We start from the raw sequence: 15,093 nt of genomic DNA, 5'->3' as shown, positions 1-15,093 counted from the left end.
ACTACAGCAACCAAATCCTGGAACGGAGATCAAAAGTTTCAATCCCAAAAGGGCGCCAGTTTCAAATCGTAGATTGCTGGTTGGCGTGTGTCTGCTGTTCAGTTTTCAAAGGATGCAATTGCGGATCTTTCACTTGTCACGATAAATTGGGGAAGTCCTAATCAATCCCCCAACACTGTAGAATAGACGATCTATGCGAGTACAATCGATACAGTCTAGGCTGTCATCCGAAAACTGAATGCCAAGTCATCAAAACGCAACCTGCAACAACTACCATACAACATAGGTCGGGCAATGTTCTCAGTTGAGGAATAGATACACGATCAATGAACTTGACTAGATCAACAATTCATCAGTCTTAATACGCCCTTTACACGCATCAACGCCCACACCTTCACACACCCTATAAGCAGGGTCAATCGTTTTCTCAACACTGTACCATCATTCTCATAGGAATACATGCTGAAAATTAGCTTTATGGTTTAAACACACCATCCTTTCCGTTAGCTTGGTTGTAAACCCATCTCCGCTACCTTAAAGTTTAATTTCTTTGATGTGTGTCAAAGAAAACGATTTAACACTTTATAGATCAAGTTTTTCCTAACAACGACATTACTTATACGCTTCATAGCCGAGATTAGCAAAGTCCTCATCAATATAAACACGACTTTCACCCTTGATACTTACAATCTGCTTACGCATTGACCTTCATCTAGCGTGCCTCACGTAACAAGTGAAATGAACACGCTTGAAATTACTAGGACTTGGTTGGTCGATCAATACGTGATATACCTTTCGATGTACTCAAAAAGTGACTGACAGTGCTAATCATCATAGCTCATCAACGTATTGACAAAAATCTAGGCCGATCACTTTAGCTTGGGAAGTGAGACAAAAGGGCGTTGTTATCGTTCTTTTTGAAATTTCGTTCCCTTTATCCGCAAACAACTATTCGGATTTGCACTTTTGCCCATGATGTAAAATCTATCGATTGTCTAAATGCATAGATGTTGACGCATACATTGTGATGTAAATATGGACCTCGGTGATACACTGAACCGATAACGATCGAATTGCACACACAGTACGTACCAATTTCTTAGCTTTTTTAGATTATTTCTAACTTTGTCATCAGCGAAACGAAGTGTATTTACACATCCTATCGTATATCATCTCCAGCAATAACAAGCAGAGTCACAAATCGATTAGCACCTGCACTTCACTTCAGAGATCACTATTCGCCAATCCATTCGGACCTGATTGTTTGACTGAACACCAAAACTTCAGTTATTGATTCCTATTACGCCCTCCTCCGGGCAAAAGAAAAGTTTAACTGTCTAATCTCAAGATAAAACAACGTAGCGTCTTTATTGCACCATACAAACAAGTAAATCTATCATAATTTTGGTGGCGATCACGCTTGACGTACAAGACTCAATATTCCTTTCTGCCGGATAACCATATCTGCCATTTTAGAGTAAAGCTTCAATCGTCAATCTGTTTGTCAAACTTAAAGTGAAATCTTCCAAGCCACGTACTCAAGCATATTACAAACCTTTTCATCAACATGACTTCTTTTCTTGATTCAACATCTTCTCCTTTTAATAGAGAACAGACGCATCGTTATCAATCTGATCAGAATTCAAACGGTCGCACAAACATGAATCTACCAACAATGTCTTCGTATTCTGGCAAACAACTCAGGAATATCGCTCCTTCTTCAAGCTCTTTCTGGAATCCTGGATTATCTGAAAAAGACAGGTAAGTTCAAGCCTCAACATCGTGAATCAGAGTCTTACGACTTTATAAACCACACCGTCCGTAATTTTCGCTGTATGGTACTGATCATTTCTCTTCACCTGTCACTTGTTGTTCCGTATAAAGGCTTAACGCACTTCATGCTTTGCACAAAACGATAATGGAACCGTATCACACGGAAGTGATAAATGCTCATTTGCATAATGTACATTTGACCAAAAGGCGAGCTGCTGTTCTTGATGTTGGTACCGTAAGTATAAATTAACCATTAAATCTCTTTTTTAGTACAGAAGCTGATTTTTACAACGATTTCAACCTCTACAGGGCACTGGTACGTCGAAAACCTTCAAAATGCAAAACCTAAGAGGATCGTACGAATACTAACGATCGTCTATTATGCCCTCTGTGAACCAATTCCCACCTCTTTGGCTTTCTTGATTTTATACTCACACGACCTCTGTACTATGGTAACTTGACAACCGCCAAATGTTCCGCTTTCACCGACATGGATACACATACGGAATGCCCACCTTGCGCGCTACTTTCTCACCTTACACGATGTTTCACATTCTCGCTTATGGCTGTTGATCCCATTTACGTATAAAGGTACCTGGGCTATCGAGATTGCCAACACGCATCAATACAGTGATGTTTTAGGTGTAGAGTGAGTTTCTTCACCGTTGTTTCCCCAGTACAACTTCAAAGCATTGCCACACATATATACGTGTTCAAACCTACTGATCATTAGGTTTGGTTACACAACTTCCAACGGTAGTATTGATTGGGGTCTGATGAATCGTAATCATAAATCTAAATATGGTAATGTTGATTTTGCCGCTGTAGGTGAGTGCTCTAATTGCTTCTGGGTTGATGTAACAAAATTGTTCTTGACAATTAGGCTAATTGATATATGTAAAAACAGATGTTGAAGAGCCTTTACCATGGCCAAAAAGGAGATTTGGTAAGTGTGCATCAACATCATTACGGAATAGTTACTGAGATTAACAAGATAACTATGATATCCCTTCACGTATCTGTAGATGTCATACATGTAAAAGGAATCTTACTTGAAATACCAAACTACACCAGATTGATAGAAAAATTAGCAATGGTTCTCAGGCCTGATGGATTATTGGTCATTGCAGAATGTGAAACGAAGCATGTAAGTGTCTGTTTACGCTAATCCGGTCAGATTGGAGTCTTTTAGCTAATTACGATTCTCATGGAAACTAAAGGTATCAACAAACCACCAAGAAATACCTAAATGCTTGAAACAGTGGGATACTTGTGTAACCACTGCGTTCGGAAACCAAGGTAGTGAGTGTGTCACTCTCAGCTCCTCTCATCGCAATGTGAAGTGGTGTTTGATCAAGTCTTTTTGGCGTCAGTCGACGTAGATTTTCCAAGTAAAATAATGTCATCGATAGCGATATCCGGTGTGTTGTGAGTTACCTATATTTGATCTGGAGTCCAGATTACAGGATTTTTCTGCTCGAAAAGTTGTTGACTGACCGATGTTCATGGTTCTTCGACGACAGTACCTCATCCCCGTATCATCAACATCTGGGTGTACCAGCAGGATCGAACTCAACCGTAAGAGGAGGTCAGTTTTTCGTCACAGCTTTATTCTCAACCCGCTGCTGCTGATAATGAAATATTCTTTAGATCCACTCACAATGGCTAAAGCAGGTCAAATGCATCCTCAATTACTTTTAGCTAATATGCGAAAGGTATTGCCAACTTTGGTGAATCATGGATATGATCAACATGAATTGGAAATTTTGTTACAATCTTGTTTAACGGAGGTAAGTTTATCGACTGACAGATTGTATTCGGAGTGAAAAGCTGACGTTCCCGTTGGACCACAGCTTACCAAGCCAAATGCTGGATATTATCAAAGATTATTTGCTGTTTATGCCACGAAGATGTATTGACTTGATATCGTCTGGGTCAGATAGACTCCATAACTTAAAGTGACAAGGTCACTGTGCATTTCTTCTTCAGTCCCAACATTAAAGGCTGGTTCCGTAGAGTTGTAGTTATTTTTTTTTTAGTCTGCTTTCCCACCTCGATCAATTCTATATGTAGATATTGTCGTCTTTCTTCATATTAGATTGTAAGCAGATATACCAATATTAATGAGTAGTACAACTAGAATGCATGATCCTTCTTTCCATTTACCTATATAACGGGTTACCTTATTCGATTACCTATTAAACCTTCAGTTGCAGCTTCTGGACTTTGGTAAATTACTGCTCTCGAAGGATAAGCGGCTCTCGAAGATGGTATATCAACCGCTAAAGACAACAAAGTGTATTGACCTGAAGCGTTCTGCAGAGATTACAGTATTAGCCAGCTTCAACCCAGAACAGTGTTAAAAAGGATCTGAAGAAGGTATTATATGAAGGGAGGTGGAAGCGAGTAAAATGCGAAGACTCACTTTGACATATTCAGCTCGACATTCACCGACTGTATAAGTACCTGGAGGAGGTAAACCTCTTAAACTATCTTTTTTAGCTGATGAACTTGAACCTAAAGCTGAGCTTCTCAAGGATGATGTAAATCCACCAAACCATTTACTTAATGTACCTTGTTCATGCTGAATAGGTATTTCTGCCTCTTTCTTGTTATCATTGAATAACGAGATCTGATTGATAGTCTCCATTTCATTCTCATTTATTAAACCAGCAGCAATTAAACCTTTTCTACCATATCCTTCCAAATCTTTATAAAACGATTTTAACCAACCCAAAGATTCAGGTTCATCTTTACTTCTACCATGAATCCAAAAAGTTAATAACATGTGATCACGATTTGATTTTGGATTTTTTATAAATGTATGTGGTATAGGTGATGATCCTCTGACTGGAGCAGATGAATTTGGTGTATGTGTGAATTTTAATGGTGGTAATAAATGTGGATTTAACTGAAGAGAATATTCAAATTCAGAATATGATTATATCATTAGTAAAATACTACCTTTGTTTTTACTTCAGATAGATCATAATACTACTCACTGCATCAGAATCACGTATCATATCAATTGCTTTTGAATATAAAACTGAAGGTGAATTTTTCGCAAATAATTCTGTTGTTAATGATAATGTTAAAATAACAAATAATGTTCCTCCAATCAAAATAACAGCTAAATTTCCTGTTTGTTGGGTTGTTCTAACCACTATATATGTACATGGGAGAAAATTAATAAGGAGAACGTTCTGAGATCGAATGAAAGGTAAATGAGCTTACATTTCCCACCTATTCCTAATTCCCTCCATGATCTCCATGTTTTCCTCCTACCACTTGCGCCTACACCTAAAGGAAATGGTCCTACAGATTCTGGACCTTCAGCTGCTCTTCTTGCAGATCCTGTATTTCTCAACAAGTCTTCTGTAGCTTCTGCACTTGATGATGAGGATGATGGTGTGGTAGTCGATTTATGGGTAGCATATGACCTAGTGAATTTGTGTGGAGGGAAGCTGATCCTATTCGCTATTATCCGATGACGGGGAAGTATTCGAATACGAGATGATGATTGTGGTACAACATTCAACACCACCTTCATCAATATTGTAGGTCTTGCCATAATGTTGAAGCTTTTACTTGTGGCTCTTGCTCCCAGTTTGATGAGCTGAAGAAGAAGCAATAATACACCTTCATAAAGTCATTTAAAGCAATAGTCATCCTCTTCTTTTGGTGGCCATACTCGAAAGGTGGAGGTCATTTTGGCTACAGTGATAATAATGATAATAAATTTGATTCCGTCAATGATTCTACGAGTTTTCTTCCACCAAAATCCTCAACATCATCTTATAGCGCGTCGTGATTGCTCAAAGCTCAAGAAAAGTTGAAATCCAGCAATAACATTCTTTGATTCTTCTTCGGTTCAAGGATATAATTTCACTCGTTGACTGACTGTCATCATATAAAATCAACATATCAAGATGGCATCTACAATGTATCAACGTGATCCAAGAGCGGTAAGCTATTCCTTCCTTCTCCACAAAGAAGATCATACAAGCTGATATATAATCAAATGTGCTAGGGCCTCTTCTTAGGTGGTACAAGAAGTAGTGGTGCTGAAGTTAGAGACGCAAATGGTGAGCACCACATGACCAGCATTCAGTACAGGATCATCTCCGCTCAGATAGCTGACCTGTGACTTACAATCTGTGTAGTCGCCGCATGTCAAACTGTATCAAATATCTTAAAATCATCTTTAGGTCCTGTAGGGTGAGTAGTGTCTAATCAATCTGCAGCTGTGTGAGGCTTAATGAACTAACGCTTGTTTGTCTTATAGTTTGGATAAGATGTTAGTGGACAATGTAGGAGATGTTACTATTACAAATGATGGTGCAACTATTTTATCTTTGTTGGAGGTTGCTCATCCAGCTGTAAGTTAACTTGTTCAGCGCAACATTTGATGATCAATTGAAACAGATGACTGACAAATCTCATTCCGCATATCTAGGCTCGAATCTTAGTATCATTAGCTACTCAGCAAGATAAAGAAGTTGGGGATGGTACAACCTCAGTAGTTTTATTAGCTTCAGAATTACTTAGAAGAGCAAATGAATTAGTTAGAAATAAAATTCACCCAACTACTGTTATAACTGGTTACAGGTGTGTATCTGTCTGCTTTTCTTGCTGACCGCTGTTCATCCGATTGCACTTTGCTGACTAACGCCAACATTTCCTGTTCATGTAGACTCGCATGTAAAGAAGCTTGTCGATTTATGGCCGAACAACTTTCAACTAAAGTGGATAAACTCGGTAAAGATTCATTAGTTAACGTAGCTAAAACTTCTATGAGTTCTAAGATTCTTGCTGCGTGAGTCAAACTGGCCACTCATAGCATTATGAAGTGTAGAAGTGTGCATTAGCTAATATCGTATCATTTCAGCGATGATGATTTCTTTGCCCCTCTTGCTGTTGATGCCATGCTTGCTGTCAAAACCATCAATGCTAAAGGAGAAAAGAAATACCCAGTCAAAGCTGTCAATGTCCTTAAAGCTCACGGTAAATCTGCAAGAGAAAGTTTCATGGTTAAAGGTTACGCTTTGAACTGTACTGTGGCCTCTCATGGTAAGTGATTGCCTGTCCATTGCCTATATCTGATTGTGAATATAAGCTGATTCACGATGAAATACACCTAGCTATGAAACTTAAAGTCAACAATGCCAAAATTGCATGTCTTGATATGAACTTGGCAAAACAAAGAATGCATTTAGGTGTACATATAACAATTGATGATCCTGAACAATTAGAAGCGATTAGAGCAAGAGAATCTGAAATTACTTTGGAAAGAGTTAGGAAAATATTAGCTGCTGGAGCTAATGTAATTTTAACTACAAAAGGAATTGATGATTTATGCTTAAAAGAATTTGTTGAAGCTGGAGCAATGGCAGTTAGAAGATGTAGAAAAGAAGATTTAAGAAGAATTGCAAAAGCAACAGGAGCAACATTAATTTCTTCTTTAGCAAATTTAGAAGGTGAAGAAACTTTTGAATCTTCAAGTTTAGGTTTTGCAGAAGAAGTTTCACAAGAAAGAATTTCAGATGATGAATTAATTTTAGTTAAAGGTACAAAAATCGTTAATTCATCTTCAATTATTTTAAGAGGTGCAAATGATTATATGTTAGATGAAATGGAAAGAGCTTTACATGATGCTTTATCAATTATTAAAAGAACTTTAGAATCTGGTTCAGTTGTTCCAGGTGGTGGTGCTGTAGAAACTGCTTTAAGTATTTATTTAGAAAATTTCGCTACTACTTTGGTGAGTATAACTTGACCTTCTACAGTTACACTACCATAATTTCAAGCACTTCCTACTGACGATTATCATTGTTGAAAATGTTTCAGGGCTCAAGAGAACAATTAGCTATAGCAGAATTCGCATCAGCATTATTAACGATACCTAAAACATTAGCTTTAAATGCAGCAAAAGATTCAACAGATTTAGTTGCAAAATTGAGAGCATATCACAATGCTGCACAAAATGTATCAATAAATGATCCAAAAAGAAATTTAATGTTTTATGGTTTAGATTTAATTAATGGTAAAGTAATTGATAATAAACAACAAGGTGTTTTAGAACCTACAATATCAAAAATAAAATCATTAAAATCTGCTTTAGAAGCTGCTACTTCACTTTTAAGAATTGATGATTCAATTCAAGTCGCTCCTGAAAGAAAAGAAGAAGTTGATCCTCATGGTCATTAGAAATACTATCATCATAGTTGGATTGAGGGAATGGGGTTAAAGTTGAAGATGTGTATATAGAGGTAAAATATAAAACTAAAAGTTATAGTTCATATCGATGAAAAATGATGAATTATATACATGACAACTTTAATATGACTGCAAAATCTAAACGAATCTACAAAGGGCATGAGGAGAGCTGAGACTGTGGAGTGAATCGCACGAAGGATATGAACATGAAGTTAAGCCGCTAGCATCATACTCTCGTACTACATATACGGGCGAAAACGGTATCCTAAAAGACAGTACCATCAGTGATGATGTCGACGGGAGCTATTAAGATCACATGCATTCAATTAGCTTAATCCCGCTTTGTATATGAATAAGCAAGAGAACCACAGAAACATGACTCACGTCCACCACCCTGTCTTTTCTCTTTAGCGATTTCTCTACCACCTTTCCAAGTAGCAGCTTCTAATACTTGAGCTAGACCCAGAACTTCAGGTGAAACACCAAGTTTTGTACATATGAGTTCGTGGATTTTATCGCTATATTTGATCAGATCATTTTGCATAAAGGTCAGCTCTAAGGTATAAATTACCTTGGCAAGACCTTCAGTGTACAATATAGGACAACTTGTAGAGAATAACATATATTGCTAGGTCTAAGAAGGATGAGCCGGGTATGTGAACTCGAACTTACAGACAGATGACAGTCATTGCTCTCCATTCTATAACAGCAGGATGTGAAGGTTCTAAAAGGGGTGGTTTATCTTTACCGTTTGGATAAGCATTTGAACCCAAAGATTCCGCTTTAATATTCAATACTTCTAAATCAACTAATAAACCTCCATTTCGATACTAGAATTTGCAGTCAAACAATTCTAATGTTAGCCTCGACGAGTACATTATTTCCAATGTCTATCTGAATTCATATATAGAAACAAAAAATCGGGATGACTTACTTCAGGTAAACCAGTTTGACCTTTACCCTTTTCACTTTCAACTTTCCACTCAGTTTGTGATTCTATAGCTTCAATCAAGGAATAACATAACCATTGTGTTAATTTATGAAAAACAACATAATCATCACCTTCTTTCCTTTCTTGTCCACTATTATCTAAAGATTCAGATAAAGATTGACATACCCATACGTCACCTAATGGTTCATTGGGGTATGAAGGTAAAGTTGTTCGTGATGGCCAGATTGGTAATAAAAGTTCAAACAATGTTGACCAGAATTCGTTGAGATGTAGAATATCATTGTTGATCTTAGATGAAAAGTATTCTGTAATCAATTCAGTCAGTAACACAATCGTGGTCCATCTTCAGTAAGGTGAAATCAAATCTACTTTTTCGCAGAATTTGATGACTTGAAATACTCACCCAAAATATCACCAGGTCTACCATTTTTACAAATATCAGGTCTTTTGTCCAAGGCATCACCAAGTTTAATAAGTAAATTACATCTACCATCTAAACCTTCCATTGGATTATTCTCTGAGATTTGAAGGTATTTTGATAATATTTGAGGTGTAAGACTCTTCAACCCCTTGGCTATCAATAGGGTTGTTTGGTAAAAAGACAATTAGTATACATTCCAATCAGACCATAGCAAATATACCTCATATCGAGAATAAACCAACTCACAATCAACTCGAAATTTCTTATTTTTATCACTTGAAAACAAACCATCAATAAACATATGATAACTTGCAACAGCTAAACCTTCACTTCTACCACCTTTCCATGAAATATTATAATTGAAATCACGTTCAGTATAAGACCAATTTGGACCTGCACCAGCATCAAGTAAAACTGAAACTAAATATAAATCAATTAAAGAGCTTGCTCTTTCAAGTGGATTTGAAGAAGATGGGAATCCAGGTAAAGAAAGTAAAATTGATATTCTGTCTCGATTGGGTGTTATAAAATGATTTCGACGGCAATGAGCTAACATATAGGTAAAAAATTGGTCAGCATCGTGAATAGCGATAGTCGTATTGGATGCAGAGATGGAAAATACACTTACGAGGTATTTTAGCGTAATCTGTACCGAAATCCCTCTGTAATTCGATGTCAATAAGATATAACTATTCTGTCAGATTTACCTACAGTCGCTCACCTCAATGATCTTAGCGCAATAATTCACTACATCATCTAATTTATCTTCATGGAAATCCCAATGGTCTAGTTTACCTCGTTTACCTAGCTCGTAAACTTGATTGGATCGATCCCTTATCGCTTCAAGTGATCTAAGGTATGTGATTATTTCTGTGGTAGACATTTCGTATTATCTTGTTTGTGTCTTGGATAGTATATCGTAAGCTGAAAATGTGAAAATGGTCGGGGAAGATGTGGTGAATGGTGTTGAAGGAGATCAACCCTGTGGATATATCTAGCTATGTTGCTGGAAGAAATTAGAAGATGAAGCTATTTATTCCTGAAGTGTTCTGAAGGACAAGGTCTATTCGAGGTCAACAAGGGAAATAACGAAGAACGTGTTTCGAATTGACTCGTTTGGCTCTTCTGAGACCTTGTTGATCGGAATAGAAGGAAAGACTTTATGATAAGCTCGTAGTGCCTTCGAAAAGAGTGTTGCTTCTAATGATATATGTTACGAAGGTCGATCACTAATGCTGCAAGTGTCGCTATAGATCAACTCATTGTTATCACGAGTAGAGGTGATCCAAGTTGAATGACAGAATGGACGTTATCGGGTAATTTCATCACACTTACCGATATCTTAAGAGATTCCGGCATGCTCGGACAAAACAATTAGATAACTATTGTGTCGGATTGGGGTCTCCCTTTCTTTTGTGACAAAGTCTATCTTTTCAACTTCCATGCTCCTCGCAGTTTGCGAAAATCATCAATTCTCTGTCCTTCACCTGTTTACTATGCGGGCCGCAAGTTGATTTCGTGTGTACATAAAAAGAAAAAGTAATGTGTAATGTGAAAGAAACGAAACACCACAAAAAATCAAGGTCTTACTGGGATTCGAACCCAGGTTACTTGGAACCGTCTGGCTCAAGGGGAGGAGATTTCGAACGAACTGTTCAAAACCAAGTGTCCTAACCACTAGACGATAAAACCTTGTACAGAACTGAGGTAGCTTGCAGCAATATATACTGATTTGCCAAAATGAAAGGCGTCAACGTCGACTGTGCATCGCTGAATCATTGTAAACACGAGAAATATTCATAGTTGAGAGAAGAAGATATTAGGAAACGCTTAAAAGCCGATTAGAGGCTAGTCGTTATATACAGAACCGAGCAGTATGATAAGAAATAATATGATAACTTGTGGTTAGGAATTAAAAGCAAGACGCCACATCGCGTTGTAGGCTATTTGCGTCATTCAGATTCGAAGCAACTGATAGCCAGATATAACCGCTCGAATTTTATCTGTTTCTTGAGCTTGTGACGTTGACTACTCCATGTAGACTGACTTTGTCTAGGCATGATCAGGCCAAAAGTATAGACGGCATTCAACTCTAAGACCTCAAATATAACAAAAGCAAACACAGGCTGAATATTGAGCCAAACTTAAAACAATAATCCTTGCTATTCTCCCGTCCGCTTTCTCGATAAATTCAAGATGAGTCGGTAAGTCACTATTCTCTCTATCACAAACTTCAAGAAATGCTGGTCAATACCTTCAAATCAAACGATAAATCATTGACAAAGTCTATTCATATGATAGTCTAACACAACGTAATCCAGGATTACATTCATCAAATAATCCAAATACACCTTCACCTATATTATATCCACCTTCAGGCCCATCATCCGGAAGGGTATCACCTTTTCCTAGACCTGCATCAAATGCATCACAATATTCTGAATCACCTTTTGGTGGTGGTATGAATAGTGGTGGACAGACTCCGCAAAGTGGTTATTTGGCTGGTGGATCAGGTAGTGGATATACTAGAACTACACATGAAGTTGAAGGTCAAAATGATGAGAGGTTAGAAGGATTATTAGGGAAAGTTAAAATATTGAAAGATGTAAGTGGGATTCATTTTACTTCCTTGAAAGTTAAAATAATATGTCTCTTCTCTGGTAAGGCAACGAAAGATAAAACTGATAATTTCAATATTGATATTCCCTCCCTGAAATAGATTACAGTCGGTATAGGGAATGAAGTAAGAGATAGTAATGTATTATTAGGTGACATGGTATGTGGAAACGAAACTTCTGGAAGACTATGCCATACTAACTTCTCTATTAATATCCATTAACTATGATTAGAATGATAAATTTTCGTCCACATCATCTTTTTTAGGTGGAACTTTTAAAAGAATGAATAAAATGGCAAAAAGACAAGGTGGGAATTGGTGTTGGTTTATGGGTTTTTTATTGATAGTGTTATGGATCTTTGTAGTAGTTTGGTGGTTAAGAAGGTGACGAAATTAATGATACTGCTATGATGCAAAAAATGTGATAATGACTTGATTCAGACGGATAACACCCGACATGGTGGTATATACCAAATATTGACGTAAAATTCAGTAAACTCCTCTGATTCACTTCATCATTGTGAACAAACTCAATGCGAACATCAGGGAAGTAAAAATCGAAGTAGAGACAGACGTGTACCAGAATGGGATCATATTTTCCATTTTGTTATTATTCATACCCAAAAATGCTAAGTACAGTACATATGTTTATACTGTAATGTTATGACCTTTTTCCATTTACTGTACAATTCCCTAACGATATACAATTTGAATTTCCCAATTCCCATTATTTTAGTGTGAATGATAATAAGTATGTTGTAATGATTCTTTTAGATATTGAGTGATTGATACAACGTCTTTGTGATTTCTTAATTCTTGCTTTTCCACTCGTCTCCGTTAATGATTCTCGTGTTTATCCGTCGAGCATTTTCTCACATTTCGTTTACTGCTTAGAATTTGACTTCGTGCTAATACGTCCAAGTAGTTCGGAGATTGTCGCGATCACATCATGGGCTAATGTGCTCGGCTTAAGATTTTTTATATTTATATTCGCCCTATGACAAATGCTATCCAGGTTTTGCTAAATTCCCAATATTACCACTCAATGGCCCACTTGCAGCGGCGGCGGCGGCAGCTCTAGCTTTTTCTTCCTGTTTTTTCTTTTTACGCTGTAGCTTCATATGCACAAGACCCTATTGGTGATAATAACACGAAATATTTAGCAAAGTAACGAAAAATTCCAGCAAGATCCAGACTCACACAAGCATTACATAAAGTTCTTGGACCCATTGGACCCCTTCTCCATTCAGGCGTTTCAGTAGCTCCACAACCTAAACATTTTGTTGCTGCTTTTTTACTACCGCCACTACTTCCCACTACTTCGGTATTACCACCATTTGCACCAGATAGACCAGGTGAAGAATTCGAATTTCTACGTTTACCTTTTTGCCAGTTTCCTGATCCTAATGGTTGATCACTTAATGGCATAACAGAAGGATGAACTGAGGCTGTTGATCCACTTAGTAAATGATAAGAATCCGCTGCCAATGAGACTAGTGAATCGAATGTTTGTCTGGGTACAGTTGGATCGGCTTGCGCTTGACTTTGATTCTGTGCTGCATATGACGACGTCGAGAGTTCAGGTTGAGTGGAAGGTATGATGTATGGAATCGCTGATAGTATATGATTGTACATTTCATACGCCTGCAAAGGAATCTATCGTTAACTTTCATCACCTCAAATAGGCTAACATGCTTTGCTAAGGTATGTATATATGTGTGTTTCTTTACTCACTTGCGTAAATTCGTCTACACCTATTCTGATGGGATCAATTGCCCTACCACCAAAAGGCGGAGTTGACATGTAACCTTCAGGAAGAGGTACATTTGCGTACATGTTACCTGGATAACCGGCACTGAGAGGTGTATTTTCAGGTAGATTTGGTTCTGACCACGATCGAGTTAACGCTGCTGAAGATGAAGATTGTTGATTTTGGGGATTAGGTGGAGGTAACATTGTGTTTGATGAAGTTGCTGGTGAAGCTGATGAGATGATACGTTGTTGTTGATTAGTTCTTGGGTAAGGTTGGAATCTAGGTGAAGCGTTTGCTGATGTTGATGTTGATGAGGTAGAAGCTAAATGTGCTTGATTTTGATGTGGTGAAGCTGAGATATGTCTTCCTGTAGAGAAAGGTGAATTTGTTTGTTGGTCTTGGGATTGTGAAGGAGATTGAGATTGAGATTGAAATTGAGATTGCATAAATTGTGATGCTGAAGTGGATGATGGACCAGGTTGCCAAGTTGTTAAACCTGTTACCATCCTATTTGGTCCAGTGGTATTCGAATTTGAATTTGTACTTCCTCCACCACCACCACTCCAAGCATTATACACTGGTAAATCAAATTGACCTGGCATGATCAAATCTGAATCTCTATTATGTGGTAATCCAGCTAAATCCATTAAAGCTACACTTGTATATCCTTTAATCCCTAAATCGTTTCCTTTTTTATGACTGCTACTACTCCCTTTCTTATATTTCTGTTTTATAGAAGAAGAGAAAGGTAAATTTATACCTTCAAGTAAATCAAATTGTGATGGACCTGATTTTGACAATTTTTCCCACGCTGTTGGATCATGATTACTAGAAGAGCTTGAATTATTTACTCCATTTCCATCTTCATTTCCAATATCATTTTCTGCTATTTGATATATACGATTTTGTGATGTCGAGGAAGAAGGAGATGCGTGTGGAAATCTGGATTCAGAATAGTAAGAAGGTAAAAAAGTTGACGGTATATAAGGTGGTTCGTGTATGGTCAAATCTTTATTTGAGCTAGATGATACGAGTTGTTGTTGGAGATTTTGATAGGGTTGTTGTTGTGATTGACGTTGGTATGGATTTGATAATTTATGTGAATGAGTTACTTTAGGCAAAGGTAAATCGTTTGATGTGGATGATAAGGGAGTTGGTATATAAGGTGAAGAAGTAGCTTCTGAGCTTGTGGTTGAAATTTCACTTGGTGGTGCAGGTATTTGATTATTATTTATAAAGTCTAACGATTGTGTGAATCCTCCAATAATAGGTGGATTACCATTATTATATCTACTCATAATAAAATTCCGTATATTTCCCCTCTATCAATATTGTGGGTCTTAACCATATGGATTATTGGT

General features: G+C 37.4%; 6 protein-coding genes across 6 annotated transcripts; 3 read left to right on the top strand and 3 right to left on the bottom strand.

Annotated features, from left to right (window-relative positions):
- Positions 1 to 1,660: 1,660 nt before the first annotated feature.
- Positions 1,661 to 3,692, top strand: L201_002782 (uncharacterized protein; the record flags this gene model as incomplete). Its single annotated transcript, XM_066218550.1, has 12 exons — positions 1,661 to 1,761; positions 1,981 to 2,008; positions 2,083 to 2,089; positions 2,365 to 2,422; positions 2,534 to 2,601; positions 2,681 to 2,719; positions 2,799 to 2,920; positions 2,994 to 3,075; positions 3,147 to 3,201; positions 3,297 to 3,361; positions 3,424 to 3,563; positions 3,627 to 3,692. The coding sequence occupies 12 exons, from the start codon at positions 1,661 to 1,663 to the stop codon at positions 3,690 to 3,692; spliced, it is 831 nt and encodes a 276-aa protein (XP_066074647.1).
- Positions 3,693 to 3,951: 259 nt separating this feature from the next.
- Positions 3,952 to 5,344, bottom strand: L201_002781 (uncharacterized protein; the record flags this gene model as incomplete). Its single annotated transcript, XM_066218549.1, has 4 exons — positions 3,952 to 4,089; positions 4,199 to 4,684; positions 4,776 to 4,936; positions 5,008 to 5,344. 4 exons carry the CDS (start codon positions 5,342 to 5,344, stop codon positions 3,952 to 3,954), a joined length of 1,122 nt encoding a protein of 373 aa, XP_066074646.1.
- A 358-nt stretch (positions 5,345 to 5,702) lies between these two features.
- On the top strand, positions 5,703 to 7,980 carry L201_002780 (T-complex protein 1 subunit alpha; the record flags this gene model as incomplete). The annotated part of the gene is made up of 9 exons (XM_066218548.1): positions 5,703 to 5,738; positions 5,804 to 5,858; positions 5,937 to 5,991; positions 6,059 to 6,152; positions 6,230 to 6,381; positions 6,467 to 6,589; positions 6,662 to 6,843; positions 6,915 to 7,534; positions 7,621 to 7,980. 9 exons carry the CDS (start codon positions 5,703 to 5,705, stop codon positions 7,978 to 7,980), a joined length of 1,677 nt encoding a protein of 558 aa, XP_066074645.1.
- Positions 7,981 to 8,254: 274 nt separating this feature from the next.
- Positions 8,255 to 10,245, bottom strand: L201_002779 (uncharacterized protein; the record flags this gene model as incomplete). The annotated part of the gene is made up of 8 exons (XM_066218547.1): positions 8,255 to 8,292; positions 8,374 to 8,507; positions 8,662 to 8,819; positions 8,924 to 9,246; positions 9,345 to 9,515; positions 9,609 to 9,911; positions 9,991 to 10,024; positions 10,084 to 10,245. The coding sequence occupies 8 exons, from the start codon at positions 10,243 to 10,245 to the stop codon at positions 8,255 to 8,257; spliced, it is 1,323 nt and encodes a 440-aa protein (XP_066074644.1).
- Positions 10,246 to 11,558: 1,313 nt separating this feature from the next.
- On the top strand, positions 11,559 to 12,367 carry L201_002778 (uncharacterized protein; the record flags this gene model as incomplete). Its single annotated transcript, XM_066218546.1, has 4 exons — positions 11,559 to 11,566; positions 11,664 to 11,967; positions 12,082 to 12,138; positions 12,212 to 12,367. The coding sequence occupies 4 exons, from the start codon at positions 11,559 to 11,561 to the stop codon at positions 12,365 to 12,367; spliced, it is 525 nt and encodes a 174-aa protein (XP_066074643.1).
- A 619-nt stretch (positions 12,368 to 12,986) lies between these two features.
- Positions 12,987 to 15,030, bottom strand: L201_002777 (uncharacterized protein; the record flags this gene model as incomplete). Its single annotated transcript, XM_066218545.1, has 3 exons — positions 12,987 to 13,112; positions 13,180 to 13,623; positions 13,714 to 15,030. The coding sequence occupies 3 exons, from the start codon at positions 15,028 to 15,030 to the stop codon at positions 12,987 to 12,989; spliced, it is 1,887 nt and encodes a 628-aa protein (XP_066074642.1).
- Positions 15,031 to 15,093: the final 63 nt, after the last annotated feature.

The sequence above is a fragment of the Kwoniella dendrophila genome, chromosome 3 (genome assembly GCF_036810415.1).
Source record: "Kwoniella dendrophila CBS 6074 chromosome 3, complete sequence".
Classification (NCBI taxonomy): domain Eukaryota; kingdom Fungi; phylum Basidiomycota; class Tremellomycetes; order Tremellales; family Cryptococcaceae; genus Kwoniella; species Kwoniella dendrophila.
The sequence above is the reverse complement of the archived record's forward strand: the minus strand, read 5'-3'. Positions and strand labels throughout refer to the sequence as shown.